At 39.5% G+C, this 17,471-nt stretch overlaps 1 protein-coding gene across 1 annotated transcript in view; it reads left to right on the top strand.

Annotated features, from left to right (window-relative positions):
• Window positions 1-10,379, top strand: part of LOC132400244 (four and a half LIM domains protein 2-like) — a 55,244-nt gene extending 44,865 nt beyond the window's left edge. Inside the window, exons 4-6 of the mRNA XM_059981222.1 lie at window positions 2,264-2,433; window positions 3,993-4,179; window positions 10,228-10,379. Coding sequence (XP_059837205.1) covers window positions 2,264-2,433; window positions 3,993-4,179; window positions 10,228-10,379 — 509 coding nt within the window. The remainder of the gene's footprint in view (window positions 1-2,263; window positions 2,434-3,992; window positions 4,180-10,227) is intronic.
• Window positions 10,380-17,471: the final 7,092 nt, after the last annotated feature.

Below are 17,471 nucleotides of genomic sequence, written 5' to 3'. Positions count from 1 at the left end.
CCAAATGAATAATCTGCATTTCATTTTCAAACAAGGGAAAACACACACAAGATGTTCTCAGGTCAGGCAGCATCTGTGGAGGGGAATGAACAATCAAGGTAAAACCATATTTAATGGACATCCATTGTTGCCCTGAGATGGTGGTTATATTGCCACCTCATTGAAGTTTCTTCAGTTTGATATCTGCTTCTGCCAAAAAATATCCTGATCAAAACAGAATCAATTTCTGCTTCTAACATCACCCTGAAGCTACAAGAGTCATAGAGTACTATAGCACTGAAATAGACCCTTCAGTCCATCTAGTCCATACCAAAATGTTATTCTACCTAGTTCTATTGATCTGCACCTGGATCATATCCCTTCATGCCCTTATGAGAATAGGTTGACTGAATTCGGCTTTTTCTCCTGGGAGTGACGGGGGATGACAGGTGACCTGATAGAGGTGTATAAGATGATGAGAGGCATTGATCGTGTGGATAATCAGAGGCATTTTCCCAGGGCTGAACTGGCTAGCACGAGAGGGCACAGTTTTAAAGTGCTTGGAAGAGGGTACAGAAGAGATGTCAGGGGTAAGTTTTTTACGCAGAGGGTGGTGAGTGGGTGGAATGGGCTGCTGGCGACAGTGGTGGAGGTGGATACAATAGGGTCTTTTAAGAGAATCCTGGACAGGTACATGAAGCTTAGAAAAATAGAGGGCTATGGGTAAAGCCTAGGTAGGGACATGTTCGGTACAGCTTCGTGGGCTGACGGACCTGTATTGTGCTGTATGTTTTCTATGTTTCTATTACTCTTCCCATGCAAGTACCTAGCCAAATTTCTCTTGAATGTTGAACCCACTCTGTCCACTGACAGCTCGTTCCACACTCTCACAACCCTCTGATGAAGAAGTTTCCCCCCTCAACTTCCCCTTAAATATGTCATCTTTCACCCTTAACTTAGTGGTTAGGACAACACCATTACAGCTTAGGGTGTTGGAGTTCAATCCCGGCAGCCTCTTATGTCCGCCTCACAGTATATGGGGGTTTTCTCCACATGCTCCAGTTCCTTCCCACAGTCCAAAGATGTACCAGGTAGGTTAATTGGTCATAGCCTATTGTCCTGTGATTAGGTTAGAGCTAAACCAGCGTTACTAGCTAGTGCAGCTCACAGAGCCAGATATTCTGCCCTGTATCTCTAAATAAATAGAAAGGTAGGGCACAATGGAGACCCACATCCTCTGGTTGTAGTTTCAACCAGCCTCAGTGAAAAAGCCTGCTTGGATTTATCCTACCTGTACCCCTCATTAAATACATGTGTTAGTAAGGAAGAGAGACCTCTAGATGATTATTAGATTATTATGATCTCATATTGTAATGCAATATTCAGATTTTATCATAAGCCTTTGTAAATTTGCTGTCATTTGTAGTACTGATGTGTATTGCTTCAAATAGATTGCCTACTGTCAGGTGCCATGGTAACATAGCAGTTAGCATGATGCTATTACAGTTTGAAGCATCGGAGGTTGGAGTTCAATTCTGATGCTCTCTGTAAGAAGTTTGTATGTACTGTCCTGTGAGCATGTGAGTTTCCTCTGGGTGCTCCGGTTTCCTTTCATAGCCTAAAGATGTTCTGGTTAGTAGATTAACTGATCATTGTAAATTGTCCTATGACTAGGCTAGTGTTAAATTGGTGGGTGGTCAGCTGGTTGGGCCGGAAGGGCCAGTTCTGCACTGTATCTCTAAGTAAAAATAAAATAGATATTAAATAATTTTCAATTCCTCAGATCAGAAGTATGCTCTTGCTCCTCATGACTAATAGAAACTCAATTGTTAAGTTATCTCCCTTCACCCTGATATTACACATGTGTGAAACGATGAATCAGTGAATCACAAGTGGGCAGTGTTCCTCATTAACTTTCGGCTCATCGATGCATTGTACACATATTCATTCATGTTACGCCATGCTTATCAGAGCAAGCTTTGAATTCACCTTGTGTACAGACATTCCTGTGCCTGCAACACTTTATGGGCATATAATCAATCTAATTAACTATCTGACGTATTTATATTTATTGTGTTTTTATGATTGCATTCTTTATCTTATTACATTTTTTTGTGCTGCATCCTATCCAGAGTAAAAATTATTTTGTTCTCCTTTATGCTTGTGTACTAGAAATTACATTAAACAATCTTGAATTTTGAATTCAACGCTCTGTAAGTTGCTCCCGATTCCAGCATCTGCAGTCTGAAAGTGCTGTGCGTTCTGAATTCTGTTTTAATGACAGGGTCTCGTAAAGTGGAATACAAGGGAAACATCTGGCATGAAACATGCTTTGTCTGTGAACGCTGCCGGCAGCCAATAGGAACCAGGACTTTTATCACGAAGGAAAATAATAGCTACTGCGTATCCTGCTACGAGAAGCAGTTTGCTCACTCCTGCTCATCCTGCAAGAAGGTACACAGTTCTGTAAACTGTGGTCATTACTTTCTTTTTAATCTGAGGATGTCATTGAACAGAGATGTGGAGAATTTTCTTTAGCCAGAGGGCGGTGAATCTGTGGAATTCATTGCCACAGACAACCACAGAGGCCAAGTCTTCAGGTATATTGAAAGAGAAGATTCACAGGTTCTTGATTAGTATGGATGTCAAGGCCAGAAAGTGGGAGAATGGGGTTGAGAGAGATAATAAATCACCCATCATAGACGGGTGGAACAGACTCGATGGGCTGATTGACCTACTGTACCTTATGGCGGACTGTTTATTCCCCACTATACATACTGCCTGATGTACTGAGTTACTCTAGAATTTTGTTTGTGTTGTCCAAGATTTTCAGCATCTGCAGAATCTCTTGTGTTCACTATTTAAGGGAGGAAAGGCAGAGGGATCATTAACATTCATTAGGTTTCATAAAAAATGTCTTCATTTAATATGACATTCAAAAATAAACTTCTGATTATGCACAGTTCCATCAGAATAGCATTTGGGGGAGGCTATCTTCTTCCAACTTACACTCTGGACTAAGCTTGAGCAAAATGTCCTGCAACCCAGAGAGGAACAAATTGCCGATTGTTGCTATGGATACACCATGTCACTGGAGCAGATCCCACCATGCCATGGAAGCAGGTCTTTAAAAATAAAAGGATGACTTATGAAAACTTCCCATAAAGTATTAACACATTCTAAACTCACTCACAACTTTTTTAGGTACAGGAGTGTGGTCTTTGGCTGCTATTGCCAATCTACTTCAAAGTTCAACATGTTGTGCATTCAGAGATGCTCTTCTGCACACCACTGTTATAATGGTGGTTATTTGGGTTATTGTTCCTTCCATAGAACATAACAGCACAGAAACAGGCCTTTTAGCCCTTCTTGGCTGTGCCGAACCATTTTTCTGCCTAGTCCCACTGAACTGCACCTGGGCCATATCCCTCCAAACCCCTCTCATCCAGGTACCTGCCCAAGTTTTTCTTAAATGTCAAAAGTGAGCCTGCATTCGCCACTTCATCTGGCAGCTCATTCCACACTCTCACCGCTCTCTGCGTGAAGAAGCCCCCCCAATGTTCCCTTTAAACTTTTCCCCCTTCACCCTTAACCCATGTCTTCTGGTTTTTTTCTCCCCTAGCCTCAGTGGAAAAAGCCTGCTTGCATTCACTCTATCTATACCCATCATAATTTTATACACCTCTATCAAATCCTGTCAGCTTGAATGTCTGGCCATTCTCCTCTGACCTCTCTCATTAACAAGGTGTTTTCACCCACAGAACTGCCGTTCCCTGGATATAAAATAACCCCATCTGGCACAAACGATCATTCCACAGTCAAAGTTGCCTAGATCCCATTTCTTCCCCATTCTGATGTTTTGTCTGAACCTCTTGACCATGTCTGCACACCTCTATGCATTGAGTTGCTGCCGTATGATTGACTGATTAGAAATTTGCATTAATGAGCAGGTGTACAGTGTATGTAATGCAGTGGCCACTGATTTCAGCTTTGTGTTCATGTGTGTCCTTCAGCCAATACTGACTGGAGGTGTGAGTTACCGTGACCGCCCATGGCACAGGGAATGTTTGTTGTGTACTGGATGCAAAATGCAGCTGACAGGGCATCACTTCATCTCGAGGGATGACTTCCCTTATTGCCTGGATTGTTTCACCACGCTCTACACCAAGAAGTGTGTTGTCTGTTCCCAAGCAATTACTGGTGAGTAAGAGTGTGATTCTATGAAATTAAAATATGTACAAAATTATTATATTGAGTATGTAAGCAAAAACTGCTACGTGACGACATGGTGGTCCCTCAGAACTGGACTAAAATAACACCGTAAGACATAGAGGCCATTCAGCCCATTGAGTTATTTCTGTCATTCCATCATGATTGAATTATTATCCCTCTCAACCCCTTTCTCCAGCCTTTTCCCTTTAACCTTCGATGCCCTGATTAATCAAAAATCTATCAACATCCCCTTTAAATATACCCAATGAATTGGTCTGCATAACCACCTGTGGCAATGAATTCCACAGATTCACCACCCTCTGGCTAAAGAAATTCCTTCTCATCTCTACTCTAAAAGGATAATTTTGTATTTTGAAGTTGTGCCTTCTGGCTCTAGACACCCCCCTCCCCTCGCCCCTCCAACTACAGGAAACATCTTCTCCATATCAGAATCGGGTTTATTATCACCGGCATGTGATGTGAAATTTGTTAACTTAGCAGCAGCAGTTCAATGCCATACATAATCTAGCAGAGAAAAAATAATAATTAAAATAAAACATAATAATAAATAAGCAAGTAAATCAATTACGTCTATTAAATAGATTCTTAAAAATATGCAAAAACAGAAATACTGTATATTTTTTTAAAAAAGTGAGTTAGTGTCCAAAGCTTCAAAGTCCGTTTAGGAATTGGATGACAGAGGGGAAGAAGCTGTTCCTGAATCGCTGAGTGTGTGTCCTCAAGCTTCTGTATCTTCTACCTGAGGGTAACAGTAAGAAAAGGGCATGCCCTGGGTGCTGGAGGTCCTTAATAATGAACGCTGCCTTTCTGAGACACCGCTCCCTAAAGATGTCCTGGGTACTTTGTAGGCTAGTGCCCAAGATGGAGTTACAACTCTCTGCAGCTTCTTTCAATCCTGTGCAGTACCCCCTCCATGCCAGACAGTGATGCAGCCTGTCTCTCCACAGTACAACTATAGAAGTTTTTGAATGTATTTGCTGACATGCCAAATCTCTTCAAACTCCTACTAAAGTATAGCTGCTGTCTTGCCTTCTTTATAAATACATCAATATGTTGGGACCAGGTTAGATTCTTAGAGATCTTGACACCAAAAAACCTGAAACTGCTCACGCTCTCCACTTCTGATCCCTCTATGAGGATTGGTATGTGTTCCTTCATCTTACCCTTCCTGAAGTCCACAATCAGCTCTTTCGTCTTACTGACGATAAGTGCCAGGTTGTTGCTGTGGCACCATTCCACTAGTTGGCATATCTCACTCCTGTACACCCTCTCGTCACCACCTGAGATTCTACCAACAATGGTTGTATCGTCAGCAAATTTATAGATGGTATCTGAACTATGCCGAGCCACACAGTCATGTGTATATAGAGAGTAGAGCAGTGGGCTGAGCACACACCCCTGAGGTGTGTCACTCTATCTCAGTCCTTCAATATTTGATAGGTATCAATAAGATCACGCTCATTTTTTTAAACTCCAGTGTGCACAGACCCAGAGCCATCAAACATTCCTTACACATTAACTCTTTCATTCTCATTCTTGTGAAATTCCTCTGGACCCTCTTCAATGTCAGCACTTATCAGATAAGGGGCACAAAACTACTCATAGGATCAGAGAACACTATAGAACAGAAACAGAACCTTCAGCCCATCTAGTCCATGCCAATCCATTTAAACTGCCTAGTGCCATCAGCCTGCATCTGGACCATAGCCCTCCATACTTCTCCTATCCATGTACCTATTCAAACTTCGTTTTAATGTTGAAATTGAACCCGCATCCACCACTTGTGCTGGCAGTTCATTCCACACTCTCATCACCTTCAGTGAAGAAGTTTCCCCTCATGTTCCTCTAAAACATTTCACCTTTCACCCTTAACCCATGACCTCGGGTTGTAGTCCCACCCAACCTCAGTGGAAAAACCTTCCTTGTATTCATCCTATCTATACCGCTCATAATTTTGTATTTCTCTATCAAATCTTCCATCTGTCTTCTACTTTCTAGGGAATAAATTTCTCACCTATTCTGTCTTTTTATATTACTCAGATCCTCCAGTTCTGGCAACATCTTTGTAAATTTTCTCTGTACTCTTTCAAACTCATTTACAGCTTTTCTGTATGTAGGTAACCAAAACTGCACACAATACTCCAAATTAGGCCTCACCAATGTCTTGTTCAACTTCTGTGTGACATCCCGTCTCTTGTACTCAGTACTTTGATTTATGAAGGCCAACGTGCCAAAGCTTCCTCAACAACCCTATCTACCTGTGATGCCACTTTCACGGAATTACAGACCTACATTCCCAGATGCCTTTGTCCTACTGTCCTACTGCTCACTGTGTAAGACCTACTCTGGTTGTTCCTCCTAAAGTGCAACACTTCACACTTGTCTGCATTAAATTCCATCTGCCATTTTCCAGCTGATGCAGATCCCTCTGCAAGACACTACACTCCCAGATAATTATCTGCAAATTTGCTGATCCACATTATCATCCAGATCCAGATATAGATGACAAAGAACAAAGAACCCAATATTGATCCCTGAAGCGCACCATTAATCACAAGCCTCCAATCAGAGAGACAACCCTCTACTCCCATTCTCTGACTTCTCCCACAAAGCCAACATCTAATCCAATTTGCTACCTAACCTTGAATGCCAAGTGACTGAGCCTTCTTGACCATCCTCCCATACAGGACCTTGTCAAATGCCATCAATGCCACCTTGTCAAATGTCAAGCTCCATGTTGATAATATCTACTGTCTTGCCTACATCATCTTTCCTGGTAATATCCTCAAAAAATCTATAAGATTAGTTTGAAATGACCTACCATGCTCAAAGCTATGCTGACTATCCTGAATCAATCCCTGTTTATCCAAATACACATACGTCCAGTCCCTTAGAATGCCTTCTTATTGATGTCAGGCTCTGGCCTATCATTGTCTAGTTTATATTTAGAGCCTTAAACAGTACTTATGGAGAATTAGTTATCCTCCAGTCCTCTGCTACTTCACCTGGCACTATGGATGAATTAAACACAGTATCTCTGCCAGGGCCCCTGCAATTTCTGCACTTACCTCCCACAGGATCCGAAGGAACACCTCCTCAAACTCTGGGGATTTGGCTCAAGAAACCAAAGACCTCTTCCTCTGTAATCTGTATATGGTCCATGACCTACAAGAGAAAACCTGCAGATGTGTGTGTGTTGCATGGTCCGGGACCTTGCTGTTGCTTCGCCTCGCTTCTATAGACTCTGTATCCATCTCCTGAGTAAATGCAGATGCAAAAGTCCATATGAGATCTCTCCCATCTCTCTTGGCTCCATGCATAGATTACTATTCTGGTCTTCCACAGGACCAATTTGTCCCTTGTAACCTTTTGCTCTGAACACATCTGTAGAATCCCTTGGGATTCTGCTTCGCCTTGTCTGCTCGAGCATCCCCATGTTTTCTGTTAGCCTTCCTGATTTATTTCTTCAGTGTTCTCTTGCATTTTTATACTCCATAAGCACCTCATTTGTTCCTATCTGCATATACCTACTATGCACCTCTTTTTTTTTCTTAACCAGGGGTTCAATATCTCTCGAAAAGCAAGGTTCACTAAAACTACTATCCCTGCCTTTTATTCTGATGGGCACATACAAGCTTTGTACTCTATAAATTTCATTTTTAAAGGCCTCCCACTTACCAAGTACACCTTTGCCAGAAAAGCAACCTGCCCAGTCCACCCTTGCCAGGTTCTTAATGCTATCATCAAAATTGGCCTTTCTCCAGTTTGCAATCTCAACCCACAGAACAGATTTTCCATATTTACTTTGAAACTAATGCCATTGTGGTCAATGGATGCAAAGTGTTTCCCTACACAAGCTTCTGTCACCTGCCCTGTCTCATTCCTTAACAGTAGATCCAGTTTTGCACACTCTCTCATTCGGACTTCTACATGCCGATTAAGGAAGCTTTCCTGAACACATTTGACAAACTCTATCCCATCTAGTCCCAGTCAATATGTAGAAAATTAAAATTAGCTACTATAACAACCTATGTCTCTTACAACAGTCTACCTGCGATCTCTCAACAAATTTGTTTCTCTAAATCCCATGGACCATTGGGTGGCCTACAATATAGCCCCATTAATGTGTTCATACCTTTCTCATTACAAACAGGAGAACATTAGCAGATGCTGTGTGTGTGAAACCTTTCTTATTTCTCGGTTCTACCTATAAGCCCTCAGTTTCTCCAGTCTGTCCTGACTGAGCACTGCCATGATATTTTACTTACTTTTACTTTACTTTTAACTTTTACTTTGCTTTATTGTCACCAAACAATTGATACTAGAACATAAATCATCACAACGATATTTGATTCTGCACTTCGCGCTCCCTGGAGTACAAAACAAAGCAAATATAATAAAAATTTAAATTATAAATCATAATTAGAGAATAGAAAAGGGAAAGTAAGGTAGTGCAAGTCAGGTCCAGATATTTGGAAGGTACGGCCCAGATCCAGGTCAGGATCCGTTCTGCAGTCTTATCACAGTTGGAAAGTAGCTGTTCCCAAATCTGGCCTTACGAATCTTCATGCTCCTGAACCTTCTCCCGGAGGGAAGAGGGACAAAAAGTGTGTTGGCTGGGTGGGTCCTGTCCTTGATTATCCTGGCAACACTGTTCCGACAGTGTGTGGTGTAAAGTGAGTCCAAGGATGGAAGATTGGTTTGTGTGATGTGCTGGGCAATGTTTAATGTCTTCTGCAGCTTTTCCCGGACTAGCAATGCCACCACCCCCACCTCATTAATCCCTGCAGCTCTGTCACATCTAAAACAAAGGAACCCTGGAATATTGAGCTGCCAGTCCTGTTTCTCCTACAACCAAGTCTCACTAATGGCCACAACATCATAATTCCAGGTGTTGATCCACACCCTGAGCTCATCCAACTTTCCTACAATACTTCTTGCATTGAAATATACATTGCTCAAAACATTAGACGCATCATGCTCAACCTTTTGATTCCTGACTTTGTCTGAAGGCTTAACAATACCTATCTCCACAACCTCTCCACTAACTGTTCCGACATTTTTCCCATCTCCCGCAATGCTAGCTTAACTTCTCCACCCCTCCTCCCCCCTCCCCACCCTGGGCAGCATTAACAAACCTTCCCACTAGGATATCAGTTTCCCTCCAGTTCAGGTGCAAATTGTCCCTTCTATCCAGGTCCCACCTTCCCTAGAAGAGAGCCCAATGATCCAAAAATCTTATTCCCTCCCTTCCACATGAACTCCTTAGCCACGTATTAATCTGTATAATCTTCCTAGTTCTGGCCTCACTAGCATGTGAGACGGGTAGCAATCCTGAGATCACAGCCCTGGAGGTCCTGCCCTTCAACTTAGCACCAAACTCCCTGAACTTGCTATGTAGAACCTTGTTACTTGTCCTACCCATGTCACCGGTTTTGACATGAACCATGACTTCTGGCTGTTCACCCTCCCATTTAAGAATGCTGAGGACTCGATCTGGGATACCCCAGTCCCTGGTACACAGGAGGCAACATACCATATTGGAATCTCGTTTTCACCCACAAAACCTCAAGTTCATTCCCCTAACTAAAGGATCATCACAGCTCACCCCTTCTGCCCCTGACTAAGTCAGACTCAGTGCCAGAAACCTGATGTTTGCTGTGAAATTTGTTTCTGTGTGTCAGCGGTTCAGTGTAAAACATAAAACCATTACTGTAAGTTGCACAAAAATAACTACTGTAAAAGGGGAATAGTGAGGTAGTGTTCAGAAATCCTATAACAGAGGGGAAGAAGCTGTTTCTAAAATGTTCTAGCCCCTGCACTTTTTATTCTGGCTTCTTCCCCCTTCCTTTCCTGACCTGATAAAAGGTTTCGACTGTTTTTTCCTCTCCGTAGATGCTGCCTGTCCTGCTGAGTTCCTCCAGCATTTTGTGTGTGTTTATTAAACAAAAATCAGATTTGCAATCTCATGTTCATGCCAAAATGAAAATATATCCTGTGTTCTTGCCTTTGCAGGTCTTGGAACCTCAAAGTACATCTCATTTGAGGACCGTCAATGGCACAATGACTGCTTCAAATGCAAGAACTGTGCCAGTTCCTTGGTTTGCTCTGGATTTTTCTCGAAACATAGTGAAATCTTTTGTCCTGAATGTGGTCGAGACGTTTAGATTAAAGATTAAAATTGTGCCTGGCATTGTGGTATATTTCTAATGTTAAGCCTACACTTAGTGGCCACTTTATTAGATACAGATGTGGAACCCGATGTGGTCTTCTGCTGTAGCCCATCCTCTTCAACGTTCACTGTAAGTTCCAGTGTTATACTCAGTAGCCACTTTATTGGATACCTCCTGTGCCTAATAAACTAGCCACTGAGTGCACATTCATGGTCTTCTGCTGTAGTCAAGGTTGGACACGTTATGCATTCAGAGATGTGCTTCTGCCCACCACTGTTGTAACGTGTGGTTATTTGAGTTACTGTCGCCTTCCTGTCAGTTTGAACCAGTCTGGCCATTCTCCTATGACCTCTCTCATTAACAGGACATTTCTACCCACAGAACTGCCTCTCACTGGATATTTTTGTTTTTCACATCTTAATATGTAAACCCCAGAGACTGTTGTGTGTGAAAATCCCAGGACATCAGAAATTTCTCAGATACTCAGAAAAGCCCAAGCAGTACTAACAATCATTTCACACTGACTTAGATCACATTTCCTCCCACTCTGATGTTTAGTCTGAATACCAGCTGATCCTCCTGACCATGCCTGCATGCTCTTATGCATTGAATTGCTGCTGCATAATTTATGTCAGCAAGCAAGTGTACAGTGTTTCTAACAAACTGGCCACTGAGTGTATATATGCAGACATTTGAACAAAGTAAACACTCAGATACAACTTAGATTCTATAATAACCTTTGTTTAGTTGTAGCTCTCGTGTATTTATCGACATCAAAATAACCACTCTTCAGTGTATGCATTTACTTCCTACTGCTTCATTATAAAAGCTTTCAATCTAGTGGATATAATAGTAATCAAAGAACATTCTATTGAGCAAATAACATGGGGAAATTGGTACCATCACACCAGAAATGAATTAATAAGAAAATTAATAGGAGACCTAAAGGATCACAATTAGCATGAAAGTAATTGTGTAACAAGATGGATTGCAGCAACACTAGCTCCGAAGACTGAGATCACACTTGAACAATTTCAATACAATTGATTGAAATTGTCTGTGAAATCAATTTTGCAACTTAGATTAAATAAGCTTTCTTTGTCGCATGTACATGAAACATGCATCATTTACAATGGGGCAGCCAAAGTGCCAGCTTCTGGCACCAACGTCCACAATGTAATAACCCTAACTTGTACACTTTTGTAATGTAAAAGGTATCCAGAGCGAATCTCTCTGTGAAGAGTGTATTTCTATTAGGACCATAAGATATAGAAGCAGAATAAGGCCATTTGGCCCATTGAGTCTGCTCTGTCTTTTCATCATGGCTGATCCATTTCGCTCTCAGCCCTAATCTCCTCTCCTCTCCCCCATCTATTCATGCACTGACTAATCAAGAAACTATCAATCTCTGCCTTAAATACATCCAATGACTTGGCCTCCACAGCCACCAGTGGCAATGAATTCCACAGATTCACCACTCTCTGGCTAAGGCAATTCCTCCTCATCTCCTTTCGAAATGAACATCCTTCTATTCTGAGGTTGTGTTGTCTGGTCTTAGGCTCCCCTACCATCCTGTCCACATCCACTCTCTCGAGGCCTTTGAGTGTTCAATAGGTTTCAGTGAAATCCACCCCCCTCCATTCTTATGAATTCCAGTGAGTACAGGTCCAGAGCCATCAAAAGCTCCTAATATGATATGCCTTTCAATCCCAGAATCATTTTCATAAACACCCTTTGAACCCTCTCCAATGTCAGTATATCTTTTCTTAGATAAGGAGCCCAAACTGGTCACAATACTCAAGTGAGACCTCCCCAGCACATTATAAAGCCACAACATTACATTCTTGCTCTATATTCTAGTCCTCTTGAAATGAATGCTAACATTGCATTTGCCTTTCTCACCAGACTTAACTTGCAAATTAACTTTTAGGAAATCCTGCAGAAGGAATCCCAAGTCCCTTTGCACCTCAGTTTTATTGTATCTGCCCTTCATTTAGAAAATAGTCAACCCTTTCATTTCTTCTACCAAAGTGCATGGATATACACTTCCCAATACTATTCCATCTGTCACTTCTTTTCCCATTCTCTTAATTTATCTATCCTTCTGTAGCCTCTTTACTGCCTCCAAACTACCTGCCCCTCCACCTGTCTTTGTATCATCCACAAACTTGACCATAAAGCCTTTAATTCCATCATCCAGATCATTGACACATAATGTAAAAGCAAGTGGCTCCAGGACCGACCCCTGTGGAACACCACTAGTCAGCAGCAACCAAATAGAAAGAGCCCCGTTATTCCCACTCTTTGTCTCCTGCTAATCAGCCAATGCTCTACCCATGCTAGAATCATTTCGGTAATACCATAGGCTCTTAACTTGTTAAGCAGCCTCATGTGCAGCAACTTGTCACAGGCCTTCTGAAAATCCAAGCACAAAATATCCACCAATCCTCCTTCATCTTTCCTGCTTGTTATTTCTTCAAGGAGTTCCAATAGATTTGTCAGGCAAGATTTTCCCTTAAGGAAACCATGCCTATTGGTTCCTTCCTTTCTATCTATTGGGCGGGGGGAGGGGGAGGGGTCTATTAGAGTAGGTTTTTTTCTTGATTGGGCATTTATTTTGATGGATTTCTCTTTTGTAAGTGCGTCACTCCTTCTGGTAGTACCCGTGCCTTTTGGTTTAATCTGTACTTGCGTAACATTTCTTTTATATAATATTAAACTCAATTTTAAACATGGATGTTAATAAAATTAATATAATATCTTGGAATTGGAACGGTGTCAATCATCCCATTAAGCGTAAAAAGATTTTTAAGAAATTAAAAACACTTAATGCTGATATTATTTTTGTGCAAGAAGATCATATACGAAAACAGGATGGGGATAGATTTTTTCGCTTTTGGAAAGGCCCTCTTTTTCACTCACTGTCAGATAGTAAAACAAGAGGCATTTCTATATTTCTTGGTCCCAAAACCCCTTTTGTACACATTAATACTACTACTGATTTGATTGGAAGATATTTAATTGTTACTGGTTTATTATGCGAGCAAAAGGTAGCTCTGGGGTGTGTATACGCACCTAATGTAGATAATTCTGATTTTTTTAAGAAACTTTTTTCAGAGTTACCAAATCTCAATGAATATAAACTGATCATGGGTGGTGACTTTAACTGTTGCTTAAATCCAGCGATTGACAGATCATCAGCCAATCCGTCGCTTCCTAATAAAGCGGCAGCTTGTATTAACTCTTTTTTATTAGAATATGGCCTTGTCGATATTTGGAGATATAAACACCCCAATGATAAAGATTTCTCCTTTTTTTCACACGTCCATCACAAATATTCCTGAATTGATTACTTTTTTTTAGATACACGTCTGTCAAACTCCGTTGTTGAATGTGCGTATGAGATCATCGCGCTTTCGGATCACTCACCTTTAAAGCTAACCCTTAAACTCCCGGATAGATTTTTGAAAATCTCACAGTGGAGATTGAACCCCGTTTTGTTACAGGATCCAGCTTTTGTTAATTTTATTAAGGAGCAAATTTCTATATTTTTTGAATTTAATACAACTGAGGGAATGTCAAATTTGGTTATATGGGACACCTTGAAATCTTTTCTTAGGGGACAGATAATCTCATATTCAGCAGCTTTGAGAAAGAAAACTAAAGCGGAATTGTCAGTGCTTATTAATAAAATTAAACAGATAGATAAAGCGTATTCAGTTAAACCTACTGAAGACCTATATAAAGAAAGGGTCGAACTTCAATCACAGTATGATATACTTCTGACCTTTCCCATTGAACAGCAAATTTTTAAATCTAAAAGTTTATTTTATATACATGGGGAAAAATCTGCTAAACTTTTAGTGGGTCAGTTAAAGGCTGGGATGGTCAGAAGACAGATTTTAAAAATTCGCCGACCAGATAGAACAGAAACTTTAGATCCTTATGAAATTAATAAGATACTTATGGACTTCTATTCTAATCTTTATAAATCTGAATTCTCTGATAGTAATATCACTATGAATAGATTTTTGCAAAGGTTAAACATACCTCAAATTTCGATTCAAGATGTTGATATGTTACATGCACCTATTAAACAAGAGGAGATAGCCAAGGCTATGCAACTAGGTAAAGCTCCGGGACCGGATGGTTATACGGTAGAATTTTATAAGACCGTTCATGAAACACTTATACCACATCTTCATCAAACATTCACTGATTCTACATCTTCTGGGAACCTTCCTAAAACTCTTTATGAAGCACTAATTTCATTGATTCCAAAAAAAGGGAAAGACCCACTGGAATGTGTATCCTATAGACCTACTTCTTTACTGAATGTAGATTTTAAAATCCTCTCTAAGATTCTAGCAAATAGGCTTGAGAGTATCTTGCCTAATGTTATCTCAAACGATCAAACAGGATTTATTAAAAATAGGTACTCACATTTTAATATTTGAAGATTGTTAAATATCATTTATTCCCCTCTCAACCAAACAATCTGAATGTATTGTATCTTTGGATGCAGAGAAAGCCTTTGATAGGGTGGAGTGGCCTTATCTATTTCAGGTTTTGAAGGGTTCAGTTTTGGTCCAGGATTTATCTCCTGGATTAAATTGATTTATCATGCCCCGGTAGCTGCGGTTCTCACTAATAACCAAAAGTCTCCTTACTTTAGATTATATAGAGGTACCCGTCAGGGTTGTCCCCTTAGTTCTTTATTATTTAATTTGGCTTTAGAACCACTTGCTATTGCTCTTAGGGATTCTAATTCTGTGCAGGGTATTAGGAGAGGGGATAAATTACATAAAGTTTCGTTATACGCGGATGATTTATTAGTTTACATTTCAAATCCTAAGAAATCTATTCCTTCTATGTTATCTATATTTATGGAATTTGGCACCTTCTGGATATAAACTTAATTTACATAAAAGTGAATTATTTCCTATTAATGATTATTTTGATTATTATGATCAAATGCCTTTTAATATTGCCAAAAACCATTTTACTTACCTTGGTATCAAAATTACAAAAAATTTTAAAGACCTATATAGGTAAAATTTCTTCCCTTTAGTTGAATATACTCAACAGGCACATTCCAAATGGTCACCTATGTTGATGTCATTGATAGGTCGAATAAGTGCTATAAAAATGGTTATTCTACCGAAATTTTTATACATATTTCAAGCAGTTCCCGCTTTTGTTCCAAATTTTTTTTTGATAAAATAGACTCTGATTTTGTCTTATGTTTGGAATAATAAAAGCTCTAGACTGAATAAACTTTTATTGCAAAAATCAAAAAAAGATGGAGGACTGGCTTTACCAAACTTTAGATTTTATTATTGGGCAATTAATATTCACTATATTACTTTTTGGATTTACGATATAGACGATCAAGATCACCCTTCATGGTTACAGTTGGAGGAAAATTCAGTAATGGGGTTTTCGTTAGCTTCTTTATTAGGAGCTCCTCTTCCGTTTTCGCTCTCCAGAATAGGTAGGCAAGCTCTTAACCCTATTGTTAAACATACTTTAAAAATTTGGTTTCAATTTCATAGATTTTTTGAATTAAATGATTTTTTTACTTTCTAGTAATATTTATTCTAATTTCTTTTTTAAACCATCAACTTTGGATAAGGCTTTTCTAACATGGAAAATTAAGGGAATAAAAACTTTTCTAGATTTGTTTTTACAAGACTGTTTAATGTCTTTTTCACAGTTAATGGATAAATATGATATCTCCAATACACATTTTTTCAGGTATTTACAGGTCAGGAATTTCTTACGTGATTTTTTACCAAATTACCCCTTGATCTGCTCTTTAAATTTGGCTTATGTTATTTTTCAGTTTAAACCTTTTCAAAAATGATTAATAGCTATCATTTATAAACAGTTAATGAATGTTCGCACATCGCCTAATGATAGGGTTCAACGCTCCTGGGAAGTAGAACTTCAACATTCACTCTCAGATAATCAATGGAGTAAAATTTATTATTTAGTTAATAATTCATCTATCTGTGCATGCCATATTTTAATTCAGTTTAAGATAGTACATATGACCCATTTGTCCTAAGATAAATTGGCACATATTTTTCCTAATATGTGATAGATGTAATGCAGAAGTGGCTACTCTAACCCATATGTTTTGGTCAGGTGTAAGTTTAAATAATTTTTGGAGGGATGTGTTTGGAATATTATCTAAAGTTATAGATATGGATGTTCAACCTAATCCACTTACAGCAATTTTTGGGATTTTCCCAGAGGAAGCAAGCAAAGTGTCTGCCTCCGCCCAACATGTGATAGCTTTTTCAACTTTACTGGCTAGGAGAGCTATTTTGCTACACTGGAAAGAATCTAACTCGCCCACTGTTTTCTACTGGCTCTTCTCCATCATGTCATGTTTAAGCTTGGAGAAAATTAGAAGCCGGACATTTGATACATCTTTTGATTTTGAACAAGTCTGGTGACCCTTTATTCAATATTTTCACATGATTTAATTTATCTTTATTTATTTATTTTTCTTTATTCTCTTTGGAGAATATCCTTGTCCATGAAGGTTCGGAGATGACTGGAAGGATGTGTTTTTTTTCTCTCCCTTTCTTTTTTAAGTTTATCCTCACTTGGACTGCCCAATCTTTCTTTTTCTTTCTTTTCTTTACTTTCTCTCTTTTTTGTTTTAGTTTCGATAGTGGGATTTTTCTTTCTCTGTCAATAAAATTTCTAATCTTCTTTTTTACAATTGCTATGAGGAGCTATAATTTCCCTCTGACTGTTGTATATATAACAGCATAATATATTACCTATTTGAGTTTGATATTATATGCTTTTTGTCTTTAATATTGCTGTTTATATGTCTTTTATATTATCTACTTGTTAAACTCCTCTTTCGATTTGTATTTGTATATTCTTTATTTGAAAATCAATAAAAAAGATTGAAAAATGAAATGAAATGAAGGAAACCATGCCGACTACAGCCTATTTTATCAAGCACTTCCAAGTACCCCCAAACCACATCCTTAACAATCAACTCCAAGATCTTCCCAAACATTGAGTTCAGACTAAGTGGCTTATAATTTCCTATCTTCTGTC

The sequence above is a fragment of the Hypanus sabinus genome, chromosome 10, assembly GCF_030144855.1.
Source record: "Hypanus sabinus isolate sHypSab1 chromosome 10, sHypSab1.hap1, whole genome shotgun sequence".
NCBI classification, from domain to species: domain Eukaryota; kingdom Metazoa; phylum Chordata; class Chondrichthyes; order Myliobatiformes; family Dasyatidae; genus Hypanus; species Hypanus sabinus.
This window is presented reverse-complemented; position numbering and strand designations above follow the sequence as displayed.